The 17,229-nt window shown below is 44.2% G+C and overlaps 1 protein-coding gene across 1 annotated transcript in view; it reads left to right on the plus strand.

Annotated features, from left to right (window-relative positions):
- Nucleotides 1–16,863, plus strand: part of LOC146195490 (uncharacterized) — a 56,694-nt gene extending 39,831 nt beyond the window's left edge. Inside the window, exons 3-6 of the mRNA XM_084596815.1 lie at nt 10,365–10,464; nt 12,024–12,467; nt 12,717–13,094; nt 16,736–16,863. Coding sequence (XP_084452941.1) covers nt 10,365–10,464; nt 12,024–12,467; nt 12,717–13,094; nt 16,736–16,863 — 1,050 coding nt within the window. The remainder of the gene's footprint in view (nt 1–10,364; nt 10,465–12,023; nt 12,468–12,716; nt 13,095–16,735) is intronic.
- The last annotated feature ends 366 nt before the right edge of the window (nt 16,864–17,229 follow it).

The raw sequence follows: 17,229 nt of genomic DNA on the forward strand, positions 1-17,229 counted from the left end.
AGGATGGGGGGGATATCTTGCTGGAAAAACTGGCCTCCCTGTATACGCAGTGCCTAATGCCATCGAAGGTACCGCAACCATGGAAGAATGCAAACATTATACTCTCTCGTAAGAAAGGGGACCCTAAGAACCTTAAAAATTACAAACCAATCAGCTTACTGTCTGTTACGTATAAGGTATTTACTAAGGTATTCGCTAATAGATTCAGGACAACCTTAGACTGCAATCAAGCAAAGGATCAAGCAGGAGTTCGGAAATGGTACTCTACTATGGATCATATCCATACCATCAAACAGGTGATAGAAAAATGCTCGGAATATAATCAGCCCTTATATATAGCATTCACTGATTACGAAAAACCATTTGACTCAGTTGAAACCTCGGCGGTGATGCATGCATTGCGAAATCACGGGGTAGACGACCGTTCGTTAAAGTGCTGGAAGATATCTATATAGTGGCTGCACAGCAGCCATAGTTCTGCATAAAAAAAGTAACAAAATTCGCATAAAGAAAGGTGTTAGGCAAGGAGACGTGATCTCCCCAGTACTGTTCACAGCTTGCTTAGAGAAAGTATTCAGAGACTTGGAATGAGGGCAGTTAGGGGTAAGGGTAGAGAGAATACCTCAGTAATCTGCGATTTGCTGATATTGGACAACGGGGATTCTATCCGGTCAGCTCACACCCATCGTCTATGTAATCAAGTACTCCTAATATTTCAATCAAACTTGTGGTCAAAAAAGTTTTATTAAGTTTAAAGCACAAATAGTGGATAAAGGACATTGTGTTTTCTTGTGTTAAAAAAAATTACGCCTTTGGGTTTACTTCCTGTGGTCAATTAAAAAAAAAGTCGGTCCTTAATAATGCAGAACAACAGCCTGCATTTAGTGCAGAAAAGCTTTGTTTATCATGCATTCACAAAATAAAGGAAAAAAAAAGAAAAAGAATAGAAATAAAAAAGATAAGTTTTAATTTTGTTTTCACAGAAAAAAAGAGACGCGACTTTATTTACAGGGCGTCAAGTACCAACAGTACTGCTCTGCGGTAAATAACAAGGTTATCACAAATGCGTGGTGACAATGACTGGCTTGATCCCCAGCGTCCAACGTTAATGAACAACCAAAACAAACGAAGCTTATCAGACAAGCGGGCGCCTTTCAGTGGCAGAGCAGGAGTAGAATCACTGGCTTCCAATTTCAGAGGAGGAGGGATTTTCCTCGGCTGAGAGCGGCCGAGTGCAAAGCGAGTGTAGAGGAAGTCAAGTGGCATAAAGCGTCATATCCGCGCCATCTTTTTTTTTTCTTCTTGAGTCGGTGACGCTTAAAATCGCCGCTGCAAAGCTTCGGCACTCAACGAGCTCTTCGGAATCAGGCGATGTTGCGGCAAGAGCGAAAGCATTGCTCAGGGGCTGTATGCATGTTTGAGAGTAGCTGCTGGCGTCGAAAGGGCCAGAGGAGGTGGATCGCCACGTTGTGAGAACAATGGCATACAAAACAAGTGGTTCTACACGGAGCGTTGACCTCTCCTCGGGTTGCAACTACCGCCACTGCGGGCAGGCGGAGAATGCTGGGGAGAGAAGTGCGGTCATGTGGTCTTGGCGCACTGCTCTCGACACGCAGACACTGTTCCCGTGGGAGGACCGTTACACCCCCGTCACCAGGCATGCTTGCACGCACAAGTACTTACAATTAATTCGACAGGTGGACTAACCACAATGTTCAACTTGTGGCATCCCAGAGACTGTGGACCATATATTATTGGTGTGCCCAGTGTATGTTCGCGAAAGAAAAGTGCTAGCCGCTTCCTTGAAACGTTTCGACAAGAGGCCTCTGTCGGAGGAACTACTGCTGGGCGCTTGGAAGGACAAGGGGAAGGGCGTCCAGGCAGTGCTTGCTCTTTGCCTTTTTTTGTGCGCCTGCGAACTTGATTCGCGCTTGTAAAGCAAACTACAGCGCCTGTATATATATTTCATGTGCCTTCTCCCACATCGTCACCCATCATGATCTTTCTTTTCTCCTTCCCTTCCCCTGTGCAGAGTAGCAGGCCAGATTTCAATTATTCCGGCCGACCTATCTGCCTTTCCTTTCAATAAATCCATCTATCTATATATCGCGCTCGGCGTGCTCCTGTGCTGCTCTGCAATGCTCGGCGCCTCTCCTCGCGTCCCCCAACCGAATGGGCCATTGGATGAAATGAGCGCGTGTACTATTTAAATTTGTCGTTCTGCGCGTTCTTTCTTGTATTAACTTTAATATAAAATCCAACTAATGCTCTAAACGCTGGTAAAAATAGTACAGACATCACTTACGTATCGGGGAGGTGCCATAAAAAGCGGCGGCGCTGAACGGCGCCATTCTGGATCTGTTTTGGCCGGAATTTGAAAGATGTATTTTCATCAATGCTGCATGATGGCGCTAGTTGGTGTTCAATATATTGGACAGTGGGGGTTTGTGAGGATAATTGCCTTGGTAAAGGAGTATCGTGCCAATACGTAGTGTCCATTATAATGAACGAATCGCCATTCCCGGGTATCAGGCGACTCTAGACGTCGCTAGTTGTAACTGGTTTCACATCGAAGCGGCAGCGAACGCCTTTTGGAATAGGCTAACTCCGTAATAAATACAGGACTTTCGCACCGCTTTACTGGGAAGCGCATCTCATATTAAAATACTTTCTTGATTTACGTGACGCATACAGCAGCGGAGCAAGCAGACACCAGTTGTGTCGCACCCGGTAGCAGATGCAGCAAAGTTACTCGGAAAAAACTCGCTTGTATCGCAGTAATCACTTCTACCACGACCTTAGTATGGGCCAAACGATTCTCCCAATTCAATCATTATTGAGAGTCATTAGTGCAAGCAGTTATCATGTTAGCAAATAAACAGCGACCCGTGATTGATTACAGAAGGCGGTGGCTATGTGATCGCTATCACTTAGGAGCCGGCCGACCGCGGTGGAGACGGCCTTACATGGCCAGATTGGCTTGACAGCGCCAGATGGCGCCACATACTTAGACGGCGGCACGCGAAACTGGCGCGTCGGGACCAATCAGCTAGTTAGCAGGCGGGAGCACGGGAGCCACTGACTGCTCTATTCTGTAATTCTTTACATTTTTTTTTTTGAACGCTAGCTTGGCTCACAGCGCTAGCCAACCGGGCTGAGGGAGTAGCATCTTCACGGTAATCAGTAACTTTGTTCAACGTGTTCTACCAGTTGACATTTCCTGCGCGCAAACCGACCAAGCTTTCGTGGCTGCTGCTCATCCCTGCTTCGTCGACTGAGTCGTAGGCGAGCGAGTTGAAATGAGAGTGCTCGGCAATGTCACTAACGTCCGCGCGTTCGGGCGAAACGACGTCAGTGTTGTAAATATGCTTTGCTGAAGCGCTGCTCGACGATGTTTTTGTCGGGGACAACAACGGACAAAAACCAGATCAAAGGGACGTGTCAGGAGACGGCTGTTTTATTCCCCTGATCGCCGGCCGAGCGGCCACTCGCGGGTGTGTTTGTGCGCGCTTGTGTGTGTGTGTGTGTGTGTGTGCGTGTGCGTGTGTGTGTGTGTGTGTGTGTGTGTGTGTGTGTGTGTGTGTGTGTGTGTGTGTGTGTGTGTGTGTGTGTGTGTGTGTGTGTGTGTGTGTGTGTGTGTGTGTGTGTGTGTGTGTGTGTGTGTGTGTGTGTGTGTGTGTGTGTGTGTGTGTGTGTGTGTGTGTGTGTGTGTGTGTGTGTGTGTGTGTGTGTGTGTGTGTGTGTGTGTGTGTGTGTGTGTGTGTGTGTGTGTGTGTGTGTGTGTGTGTGTGTGTGTGTGTGTGTGTGTGTGTGTGTGTGTGTGTGTGTGTGTGTGTGTGTGTGTGTGTGTGTGTGTGTGTGTGTGTGTGTGTGTGTGTGTGTGTGTGTGTGTGTGTGTGTGTGTGTGTGTGTGTGTGTGTGTGTGTGTGTGTGTGTGTGTGTGTGTGTGTGTGTGTGTGAGTACGCGCCGCAGTGCCTTTTACGGACATTTCACGGCTGCTTCTCGCCACTGGCGGCCAGTCGACCAGCGCCTCGTCGCCCCTGAAAGCGTCCCTCCCGCTCCACTGGCGCCGTCGAAGACACAGCCGGGGCCATAATGCACGAAACTCGGCGCGCCTGCACCACATGTCGGCAGAAGAGGCTCTTGGAAACCTAGCGGGCACAGCGATGGGCCTAACAAGACGCGGACGCCCGCCTGCCCTGAAATTCGAGCTTACGAGGGGGCTGCGGGCCAGCACAGTTTCTTTCATATGTAGCCATTAAATCAGTTTGTTAAGTTTCACCGGAGTTTTATTCTGTGACCAAATTATCTCAACGCAGACACGACGACCACAACGATTAATAAGACAGACAGTTTTCATGCACGTGCCATCGCAAGCAGACGAAAAGCGCGACCCGTATGCGTCATCAGATTCTGTGTTTACGCAATCAGCAGCCTTGCCAGTAGGAGGCGTTCGTGTGGAGTTCTCGCAATTTTGACGTACCCACGCGCTTGTGCTCGGGGAGAGCGAAACCAAAAGTGCCCTGCTAAATGTCCTGATAATTAATTACTCCAGATGTTCTGGGGCTTTTTGGGCAGCAGTCCTTCTGGGTTGGACCATTTTGGATTGATCAAAGCAAAAATACGAGAACAAAAAATGCATGTGTCTGTACTCCTTCAAGTCCGCTACGAAAGGCTCAGAGGTTTACGTAGCAATTTAGTAACCGTTAATCTGGGCATGATAAACTGTTCTCATTACCTATCAATCGCGAACATGGACCTGAAATTCTGCTTATTCTCTAAAAACGTCTCAGATCTAATTATGCAGAACTATCTATAGTACTGGCGGCATTATTGGTAGTTGGGCCACTATCGAAGTATAGATGGTACGCAAACTACCGATAATATTTTCGATAGGACTTCCAATAGTGCTATAGAAAGCAATTTCGATAGCTTATAGATAGCGTTTTTTGCTTTTTATGTTGTTTTCTGCAACCCAAGCCGGTTGTGCTTTTGGCGGTGCGGATTGGGCGTCTTTTATCTTTTTTGATTGCCCATGCTAACTTGAGTCTATAGATTGCGCTATCGATAATACTGTCCTTAGTAAGTTCGACAGTGACATTGATAGTATAAAATGAACTGCCCGAACTCATTGCAGAATAAACCTGGTTGCTTAAATGAGCGGTATGGTGGGAAGGGGGTAACTATGACAGGACTCTTCATTATCGCAGTCTGTGGCCTACACGTCGCCGAGAGCTGCAAATGTACAGTCGTGTTGAAAAAAATACTAGCACCAGGGACATGTTTCCAGAGCGGTGTACATCCAAGCAGCACATCGTCAAGAAACCGCCACTGGTCCAATGTTGGGATATATTTGTCCCAGTAATGGTCTATATTGCCGTCTGATTGGGGCGCACAAAGATCTAAGATATAAGGCAATAAATTTGATTGGCTTTCCTATCAATGCCAGTATTGGCATACGACATTGTTTACTGGCATTCAACGGCACTCAATGGCTACTCAATATCTTCCACCCAAGCTCACTCACTGGTTGTTATATCACGGCCATCCCGCCAAGCTCACTGGCCATCCAATACTTTCTATCCATGCTTATTCACTAAATTTTTACAACTGGCATCCAGCCAAATTTATCAGCTACCCAAATAAACAGATCTAACCAGATCGACGAGCCTCGCGCTGAAGATTTCTAAGCGAAACATGTTTTTCGGCCAACAGTGGTTCGTTTTTGGATTTAGTTTTTCTTTTAAAGGAATCTAAATACGATTATTATTACTATTACGACCAGGATTCCCAGGTGTTATTTCCTTATTTCAGAGAGAACTCGGCGTGCAAAACGGTTGAGCACAGTAACTTTTGCTGTTAGTATTTACCTAAGACGCAACACTATTTCATTACGTGTTATGACCTGGCCAAAACAGCTAAGCAGCGGTTTAACACACACCGATAACTTCTGAATTAAATATACTCGTCTTGTCGCTGCAAAATTCGCGAGAGCTGGCTGCTGTGTAAATCTCTGTTCAAGGCTTATTACAAATAAAGAAACGGGGTTGTGCCCTCCAGTGGTGGTTTTGTGGTTAGGGCTCTTGAGTGCTGAGCCCGATGGCATAGGTTAGATCACAGAAGCGACGGCCGCGCTTCGAATAAGACGAGCTGAAGACCCTGTGTAGTGTGCGATGTCAGCGCACGTTAAAGAATTCCAGGCCGTCGATGAATTTCCGGACCACTCCACTATGGCTCATTTCATAGTCGATGTCACTTTTGGATGCTAAAGTTCATATACCATATGAAATCTGAGTCGTATTGCTCCAGCTAGAATTTTTTTGCTGCACTTTCTTTGGCATGTACGAGAATGTAGATAGAGGTGCAGCTTAAGTAAATGGAGCACGCTTTTCCGTTCAATTTAAAATCACGCCTTTTGCACTGGAGATAAGAAAACAATATTGTCACCAGCGTCAACTACCAGATAGCGTATGCCATGACCACCAGTTTCAATTATGCAAGGCGTGAAAAATTGCAGAACAAAAAAAAAAAAAACGTGCCCCGTTTACTTTTGCCCGCACCGGTATGTGCAAGATAAAGAAAGATGAATTATGCATGATCCTAATGCGGTGGTGTTTATAAATATAGGACAACAAAGTTTGCCTGCCGTTAGTTGTCAAGTTAGGTGAACAGAAATCGATAATTTGTTGATGTGACTGGCACACAGCACGTGAACGACAACAAAGCCTAATTGCTGAGGTTCGAAATCGATGGCAGAAATGAAAAATACATTGGAATTGAAATTATATGCGAGTCATACACAAGAGTAATGTTTGCATTAAAACAGATGCTTGGGCAATAATGTTTGCAATTGTTCAAAATTTTGTCATCGTCAGGAAGGGACCGAAACGGCATAATCAGCGCAGCAGTGTCATGAGCTCCAGCACAGTTCATGTGAACGTAAACCTAAATCCCGTAAATAACAAGTTCATTGTAACTGTATGGATATTCAAATAAATTTGATCCAACAAAACCGTGCGGTGAAAATTTTTGCGGCAATATTCTCTAGCGCCCGAAGGATAGCTAACGCGGTTGCCGTGCAGGCGCGCCGCGGCGTAGAGCGGCCCCGCGGCCCCAAAGGAAGCTCCCGCGCGGCGGCGCGCTGGTCGACAGAAAATGGCTGCGGCCGAGAGCGGCTAAAAAATGTAGTCTGTAGAGCATAGTTGCACTACGATAACTGCACTACACTAAGGTCCTAACTTCTGATAAGGTAATACGATTAAAATTGAACTTTCTGCTACAATGTCAAGTTATATATCGTTGAAATGCTCTCGACAAATAGAATCCAAATCAAAGACTAAACAACACCACAACTATGCAAAACAGAGCTAATATTCTCCTAATTCTGTTCAACTGAGATGACCCGTTTTTTATATTCATTTCAGCGGCAGCTGTATGCAGCTTTCTTGATCGGGATCAGGCCCACGACCTGAGGGTCAGTATAGACGAATGCCTTTGCAAAGGCCCACTGCAGCTCAACTTACAAGGTCGCTCTCAATCTTTATATATACCTAGCCCTGGCCGAAAGTAGAAAATAATACGCACAGCAACTTGCGTTTCTTCATATTCCTTATTGCACTCTTTTGAGGTTTAGAAACGAACATTATATATGTTCGTAAAACAAAAGTAATTCTAAGCATAAAAAACAACAATGCACTCAACCAACCTCAGTCACTATTTAATTCAGTATTCAAAAAAAAACTAAAACATAGATTCTGATGCTTCACAAAAAGAAACCATACTTCGCAGTGATATAGTCAACTTTATTAAGCTAAAGTACCACAGGACCTGTAAAGTTCATAGTGTTCTTGAGCAGCTAACAAATAAAGAAAACAAAAACAAAAAGGAACAGTGATTCTGCTCGTTTGCATAGTTACACAATATAGACAACAATATAAGTACGGAGGTCAAACTGTTTACGTTATGGCTAATATAGAATTTACTGGCTGAAAGATACTAGTAATTGAAATAGCAAGTTGATCCAACACTCCCAAATAGCAAAGCCAAGCAAAATAATAATAAAATTTAGAATTACCACTCTGCTGAAGTGTAAACAATGCCTCGTTTCATCTTCAGAATACATTGTTCACCAATAACGAGCCATTGTTTGTATGAATCCTTAAACCACAAAGAGGAATCTGTACACATTCTTCTTAAGAATAAGTGACATTAGTCGTTGTTATTAATGCCATGATCCTGATAATGCATACTGAACTTTTCTTGGTTCCTAAATATAATCAGCATTGAAATGACATATTTCACATTGCCTTTTGTAATTAATCTATTCCTCGCTTTCATTGTGCCGTCGTCGTCGAATAAAGTTTTCTAACCAGGCCAAAATTGTTAGGAAACTCCTTACGACGGTGACGGATTGTGAGCTGAACCAGATATTTAAGCTTCGCGCAAAAATGCACTCAGCGCCTTCCGATCTTTATGCAATAATGCAGGAGAAAACTGTACTGAGCATTTAATGTGCTTACCTGCGCCTGTAGTCGCTCCAGGAATGCAGAAAACACAGCGGGCATTGAGCCTGGCTGCAACGTGTCGTCTACTCAGTCCGGTTCAAGACCTCTGGAGTGACATGTACCGAACACAAGCTGTCGCCGTCGTTTGCTTGACAGCTTTCATGGCAATAGGCTCGTTCTCAAAGTTTTGGCAGCGCAGAATCCTTTGGAAACCGAGAAGATACGTTACACCTATATGCCCGCACGTACGCGCCGCAATGTAAGGATCAGCTTTAACGAGCGCAACTTGTGCACTGTGACTCCTGATGTCATCTTCATACGGTTCCTACAACCATAAGCCACGCATAACGCACTGATTTTTCTTGATCGTGTTACAGGTCGCGTCCTTGAATAACCTCCACTTATCCGTGCGCTCACTGGGCGCGCTCTGCGGCAACTGGTTTGCTTTCTGTCCCCCGGAAGCACGTTTTACCGCAAAAAGTCTCCTGTTGCGGCGGGAAATTGTTTCATTATTATCCAGATACAGATGCACAACATTAGTGGGGTAGTGCGTCTCGTTCGAGTGTTCATTCATTTTTGCTCACGCTCGCTCTTCTACTCGTCTGTGCGTCTCATATAATCTCCATATGAATTGCTTTCGTCAGTTTCAGTGACGTTCATGCAGTGAGGTGACTGACAGGAGCGTGGAAGCTTTTAAAGATAAGCTGTGGTGTGTCGCTGCTTACCGGCTTTGTTACCATCAACGCGGCGCCACAGCCTACGAGACCGTCGCTTTTCAGGCTTATTGCATCAAACGCAGCAGGTAAAACCGGCCAATGTACATCGTGAAGAAATAGCAGAAAATGCATCGAAGCACTTTCGAACACGTAGAAAAAAAGATGGCGTAGCGAAACGCCTAGTGAAATTTATCTATAGGGCAGAACTGCGTTCTTCAAATTTTTATTTCCAAGATAGGAACATCAAGACACAAATTTTCTGGTACGGTGTAACACGTTACTTTTAAGTATGAATTCCCTTATGGACATATTCCGCCACTTTCATTGCCGAAATAATTTTTTTTTTCATTTGAAAAAAGACGTTTTATAAATTGCACGAAATAGTGTTGCTAATACAGTAGGTTATCGCAAATGTTTGGACATATCCTTGATCAAAACTGCATATTTATTTACAGCGCTATTAGTGGCAATACTAGTGATTATATTATTGATCGTAACACTATAGATTGCACTATCGATAGTGCTGTAGATCGTTTATTGAAAGTAGTACTATTTTTAGTTTTACGCAATCAATAGTTTAAAACTACCGGTACAATCTATAGTCAGTTTACCGATAGTTGTGTATCACTATTCAGAGCGCATTTATTCATTGAAACAGAAATGCACTGTGTCGGTCCTTTAGCAGACTAATGTGCAGACTTCAACCTGCGTAAATTTTAATCTCTCTTTTTTTCATCCGGAAATTAGATATTGACCGGGCGCGTTCCTAGGGAAATGTCCTGAATTATCTGGCCAGACTACTGCAGGAATATTTGTGAGCTGCTATTTACATGTGGCAGCGTAAGCTATCTACAGCAGTCCCACCTCCTACCCAAGTTACCGACGTTTATCACGAACAAGCGTGTAAAATATATTGAAATCTTTCCTTTGCTTCTGAACACAACGCAGGCTGAATGTGATTTGCCAGCGATTATTTTCCTTCTCCTGAGCATTTAAAATTTCCCATAGCGCTGTGCGTAGAGATAGAGGTTGCACATGATGGACGATGAAAACAGCTTCTATCACTGACCGAAAAGCAAATATCCCTATTTGTATCCAGGTTTTCCAGTCGCTTTCGTCGGCCAAAGGCTCGATGTGTTCCAGATTGCACTGGCTGGTAGCCTGCTAGTCTGGATAGGGCTCGCCTTGACAGCCTTTGCGAGCAACCTTTTCTGGATCACCATATTGTTTGGCGTGGTTCACGGTAAGCAACTGAACTTTCTAGTGTGCCGAATGATTGCACTAAAACCAACCAGGAGTCATAAATCCCAGGCTTATATTTCCGACGTTTGCTTTTCTTCTTAAATATTTTACTAGGTGCACAAAACTTGCACGCATTAGAGCTCATATTTTGCCAGCACGTGGATCAAATAAATGTATAGTTGAAGGAAAAAAGCCCGAGTGTTCGCCGAAAGCTATGCATATTTAGAGAGTAATTTTGTACAGTAAGCGCACATACCGCGGTTCATCTCTTCACCTCACTGCATTAAATGCGTTCAGCTGGGTCATTAGTCTGCTAGAGTTAAGGTTATCGCCAGCCTACATAGGGCAGCTAAATGTGTGAAGGAATAAATGAGGTCCATTTTATCAATTTGTACTGCGAAATACCTTTGAGCCGAACACTTTTTTCTCTACGCCAATAATTATTGGCATATAATAGGGAAAATCCACTTTCTTCTTTATTAAAAAAAACAAGTGCGTTTTGCTGCTGAAACTGATTGTTGCCGTTCATTTCAGCGACCTTGTACATTCTAATAAAGACTGTGCGCCAGTTAGGAGAGCTTCCATGCCGTACTCCGAGTCCGTTAGCGGCATTCCTCGCTACCTGCTGGGCTCAATACAGGCTTCTGCGATACAATCAGCATACTTCCGTTTCCATGAAAGGAGACGCGGGGTAATCTGTTGTATTGAGCCTCTTAGCCACCGCAACGGTGCTGCACTGTTGGCCCGCTGTGGCCATCTATCTATAGCAATTGTCCTGGTTTTCAAGCTGTAGCTTCGGATTTAATAGTTAGTTTTCGTGGTTGGAAATTACTCCTTCAGAACGATCGGAAATTCCAATCAACCAAGAGTATTAAAAAGTAATTGCGGCTACTGCGTATGTAAAACACTGGCCTCAATAGCTGAAATAATGGCGGTAACCGACAAGGCACCGAATTCTCCTTTAAGCCCTCATTTCGTTAGAATTTCTTTATCTTATATAGAAAACGGCAAAGAGGGAACGATGGTTATCCTTTTACTGATATTTCACAAGTATATATATAGTTGCTCAATGTAGAACTACAAATTAATTATAATATCCCAATAACCTCCAAAACCTATTCCTAGTCAATCCGGTTAATCAGGTCCGCTATTTAATAGCGCCAACTTTCTCCTAAACTATGCAATGCGTAGGCAAAGACCTGTGCATTTAAGAACTGTCAGAAGAAGGCCAGATACGGGAGGACAAGATGAAGGGGTTGAACAAATCTGGATGAGAGCACTAATCTTCTACACGGTTCCCTGCTACTTCATTGCTTTTTTTCTAGTTTGTGGTTAAAAACTCGTAATATATGAAAAGACGCAACAGTGCAAGTTGTAAAAAAATGTGCACTTCTCCGCAGTCTTTACGAACGCTGATAGGTTGAGAACCTTACGAAGCCATTTTTCCTAACTTTAAGGGCCCTGAGAGCGGTTTTGCTAAGACGTTAGAGCCATATGGTTGCCATGGCTTTCTTCGGTGGGTTAATAAAAAGAATGCACCTGCTTTCTGCTTCTGCGCAGGTGGCGGTGTGGGTTTGGTGCTGGTATGCCTGGACAAAATTGTGATGCTTTACTTTGACCGATACCGGGGCTTTGCCAACGGGATCAAGTGCGCGGCATTCTCGGTATCTTCATTCGTCTCCGTACACCTCCTCTCAGTGGCGGACAAAACACTGGGGTTCCACAGTACGCTGATTATGTTCGCTGTGACATCTATGTTGACCACAATTCTATGCTACATGCTGCAAAGGCTTGCAGAAGAGGACAAACTTCGTGTCCGGAAAGAATACGAAGAATCCAAGAAGGCCTCAATGGGCGGCTACTTTGATGAATTCAGGATTACAAGGCAGTCAGAACGCTCGAACAGACAGTTTCAGACCCTCAGAGACGGCGAATGTTCACAAAGCCCTCTCCTCTCTCAGGGGAATTACAACCTTGTTGAAGCTTGTCATGCCGACTGTGAAGGTGCAGATGTAATTACCGTGCAGGAAGTGGTACCATACCAATCACGTTTTGCACCAGAAGAAAACATTGTTGCAAATAGAACTGTGCGTAATGTGTGGTATCAGAAACCGTTTGAACCGACCGGCTGCAAACAGAACAGCAAGTTTCTGCAAGATCTGGTTTACCTCTGCTCACTCTTCAAGGACCCTACCTTCGCAGTTCTCATGGCGTTTAAAGTGATCTCATGTTTCTCTGTGTTTTTCTTTTTAGAAACGCTTGTGGACTACGCTCTCGACAAGGGTGCGTTGCGTTATGAAGCAGAATGGAATATTGCTATTTTCTCTGTGGCGTCGTTGTTTGGTACGTTGGTAGTGCCCGCGGTCTCTGATAGCAGGTACATTGGTCGGTGGACCCTTGCCGCGCTAGTAAATGTCTGGCTCGCTGCATCGTTCATTTGGCTCTCTCGCGCCACTTCCGCGGGACAGTATTCCCTGGCGGTGGCTTCCACTGCTGTCTGCGCTGGATCAGTTGTGAACCTGAGGACCGTGCTTCTGGCTGACTACCTGCCACAAGATCTCTTCACTATTAGTCTTGGGTTGTCGGGCACGATACTCACGCCGATAGTCCTTTACTTCCCAGCAGTCATAGGTGAGCTTGTGTTTTCACGATTGTAGTTTCTGAAACATATTTTAATACAGGGCCACGAGTGGAGGCCTAATATAAGCACTTGTCGCGAACAGACGATTAATGAAAATGCTGAAGGACAGTAGTAAAGGGTTCGTAGAAATAAAAATACTGTGCAACGTTTCGTATATAGATCTTTAAACAGCGTATACTATTTCAAAGAACAACTAGCGTGCTGAGTGGCAGCCGCACGTTTTCGCTGTGTGTGACAAAAACGACAATGCTTGAACCCTCTACTGCTTCCAGTAATTGAGCCTCTATTCACTGGTCCAGAGCATTTAGACTGTAAAATATATCATTGCAATCTTCCTCGTACGGGGCGCCTTAGCTGCACGCAGAGGGGCTCAAACATTTTTCGAAAGATGGCAATGCGCTGGCGAGCGATGGAAGTGATGTGTGCAATAACCGCTCCTAAGAGACGTGCCGGATTTGTCAACCATTACGATTGCAGACTGCTAGGGAATACTTGCTACTGAGAAACTGACTCTTAAACACATCATGTTGATCCGAACGGTTTCCTATTGCAAAATAGAATCAGATTATTCTGACAGGTAGAGCAATAGCCAATGATGGCTGTCGGAACAAAAAACATGCCCGTTTTCTATATTTATGACGTTACTATCCGCTGGCAGCCACTGCTGTTTCTTATTATTCCGGACTGTTCTTTCATAACGAGAAGGTAAATATTACTTCTTTAAAAACACAAGAAAGAACCCTCTAATTTTTATACTATTTTATCATTATGGCTAAGCATCTCATAATATATAGGCGTAGCTCTCGTACCAAGAAAAATGTCCGGTGTTCGCAGTGGAAACCGTGATTTTGGACGCTGCTTCACGGGCAAGTGCTGCAAATCTGAGGCACTGCTCAAACCGCCCAGTAACGTGAGCACGTGCAACCTTTTTCTATCGCTGCCTGGAAAAGTGCTCTTTTACATGTTTTTTTTTTCGATAAGCTATGCGAATGCTACATTGATGATAGTTTTTAATGCAATTTTAGTTTCTTGAAGTAATTTTGTTTTAGTATTGAATATAAACAGCGAAAAATCTAATGCAACAAAATACAACGCAAGAAAACAACCCCACACAGAGGAGGTAACGTGCACTTGTGTTTTGTGTCGTTTGTTTATGTATGGTTCTCTTTTGTGTTCCCACTTGAAGGCCTCGCCTTTAAAACGCGGGTCCGCGAGCCATGGTCTCGCCCGACGAGTGACAAATCCAGTCTCTTAAAAACACCGGTTTATTCCGGATAAACAAAAAAGCAAAACAAACAAACATAAGGCGCCACTGCGCTGAGAGCAGGCTGTTCATGCGCGCGACAATAGAACACTAACGGGAAGCGGGAAGAATGTCAGGGCCTTTCCGCGGCGAAACAACACACACTGCGGAGCGAATAAAACGAGCAATGGGGCCAAAGCGCTAACGGTGACACAAGAAAGATTGCTCCTCGCGGGACAGCAACTCACAGAAATACGCCTAGGCTGTTCCTGCAGGCACTGCTTCCATCTTCGCGTCGGCGATCTTTCGGTCGTCCGTGCACACCCTGCTGGCCTATGACGCTCGCCGGTTGCCCCGCGCCGGCCTCTCCGCTGGGGCACAAAAGCCCCGCGCCTCGCTTCTGACGCGCTTATCTTCCCTTGTCTGTAGCCGCTAACATCATGCCCACCAAGATTATCTGCTTGCTCATGCGCACTCGCACTGCTCGTATAAACAATACAAATAGAAAGACGCACGCGCGGTTTAAAACAACTAAAGGGGCTGCAGAGGCTCACACACTTTACAATATACAGTACAAGATTATGTTGCACTAATCAGAAATATTTATTTTTTTAAATTTCAAAAAAAAAGAAAACTATATTGTGTGACTGGGCACGTTTGGTAAAATTCAGACAATTTACAGCAGCCGCAATTTCTAATTGATGCTTATTATTTTTAGGAGCGTTTCAATGAAAAGACGGACACCTACTTGAATATTATTTATTTATGAACGAAATCGTATAATGACCGTTTTATTGTGCTATATACGCAAGATAAGAGTTTTTTCTTTCGTAAGGCAGAACAGAGGAGCAGAGGATTAAACAAACTAAAAAGTAAGATATGGTCGGTCACGATTTACCTCTAAATATGACACCTGTGCTCCGCCATAGCATAGCACTAGCCTCCTTCGTTATCGTCCTCATAACCCAAGCTTCCAGTTTTTATCTTATTGCATATAAGATACTACGAAAGTAAAATCTGGCACTAAACGCAAAACAAAATACCAACCTTAGTCTGTGAGCGCATATAAAGGCAAACAGGGGATTGTTTCCCTGTTATTCCTTAAAGAAATTGCTAACAACCAACTAGCCGCAAGTGTAACAATTCCCCCTAAGATCGCATTATTTGTTCGCATCGCAGTAGAGTTTCGGGCTACAAGCGAATAGATAGTAGTGTAGGTTGCGGGTATAGAATTGAGTTTCTGTGCATAGTTGCATTCTATATATATACAGGGGCGGACATAAGTAAACGGAGCCTGTTTTCCGTTACTGGACATTAGAAAATATTTGTGCAAGTAAAAGGGCATTGGCACCAACTACAGGTTCCCACATACCACGACTGCCAGTTTCAGTTATGCAACGTGTGAAAAATGTTAGAAGCAAACAGCGTGCTTCGTTTGGTTTTGTCCATACCGGCAAGCATGGTGGGTATGCACGTATACGTTACAGTAGCGGCTATTTTGTGACGCGTATAGCACGATGAAAGGCTGCATGCACACATTTTTTTTCTAATCACAGCTTGCTCATGATTGTTCTGCAGAAGTCGTGCTTTGCATGACAAAATGACACTCATGGAGTCACTTGAATATTGCCGTAAATATTCTTGCCAGAAAAAACCTTCCCTTGTACAAAACGTCAATTTCTTGGTCACGCACAAATTACGCCCTATTCCTCATGAACACCTGCTTGGAGGTATATGTGCAATGGGGTTATGAGCAGCATAACATGAGAAAGCACCATGGAAGTTGTAGGCTCTAATTTGCATTCTTATAGAGACGAACCACTGTTAAATAATGTATATTGCTTAATTCTGTCCAATAAGGCTCCTATTAAATGCAGTACCTGGAGCACCAAGGGGTTCACACACAATCTTGCAGTCGCTTGCGGATCGTACTGTGGAGAATTGTATGCTACAAAGTATCGAACTAAAGAAACCCAGCCGAAGCGGACAGTACAGTCGGAATGACCAACCTTGAACCTCTTTGGAACGTAAGAGTGCATCCTTCGACTATAACCGCATCTGCTTTCAAGTGCAGAAAAATCGTTCACTAGAAGGAAGTCTTTCCAGTGGCTGGATAATTCGATAGTTCCATAATTTCTTTCGTGTATAGTTTTACGTCCCAAAGCGACTTAGTCTAGGAAAAATGTCTTGGTGGAAGGGTCTTGACATTTTCACAAGGTAGAGTTCTTTAACACTGATTCGCAGTTATTGAGCCCTATACTTTTCGTCGTCGTCGAAAAGCTTACGCAAAATGCGGAATTTCACCCTACACTCTTATATTCAGGTGCTGAGAGCTCTCAGCTACGATAGCAGAGTAATGTTACGTATTTGCTTATTCCATTGTTTCAGGCTACTACCGAGACAAAGGCGGGTCATATGACAACCTCTACTGCTTTCTGGGATTCCTCCAAGCCTGCAGTGGGGGTGTCTTGCTGGCGCTCCTTTATTCTGGAAGAGGTGGAAAGGCACAGAAATAAGCCAGCAGCCACCAGAACGGGAAGAGATGTAGTCCGAAAAAACATTGATACTTAAAATTCCTGCTTCGGGCTCACATCGCCTGCTCTCTCCACAACCTCCATTTTTAATTATTGCAATATTTTGAACAAGTAATAACCGCCTCAGAGCCAGAAATGAAGCATCGAGGAATATCAAAATAATAATAAAGTGAGGTAATTGTTGGCAATCTGACAATGCAATGCGTTTTTGTCACTATATATATTGTGCTCTTTCATGGTCTATGTTCGGAATGGTTATTAGTCCTTATGTACCTAATAATAAAATAGCAGATCATATTAACTGCTGCAAACAATGTTCTACTGGTGCTTTCGGGCAGCGGCGACACC

Source organism: Amblyomma maculatum, chromosome 3 (genome assembly GCF_055883805.1).
Source record: "Amblyomma maculatum isolate TAMU_Amacu chromosome 3, ASM5588380v1, whole genome shotgun sequence".
Taxonomy (NCBI): Eukaryota; Metazoa; Arthropoda; class Arachnida; order Ixodida; family Ixodidae; genus Amblyomma; species Amblyomma maculatum.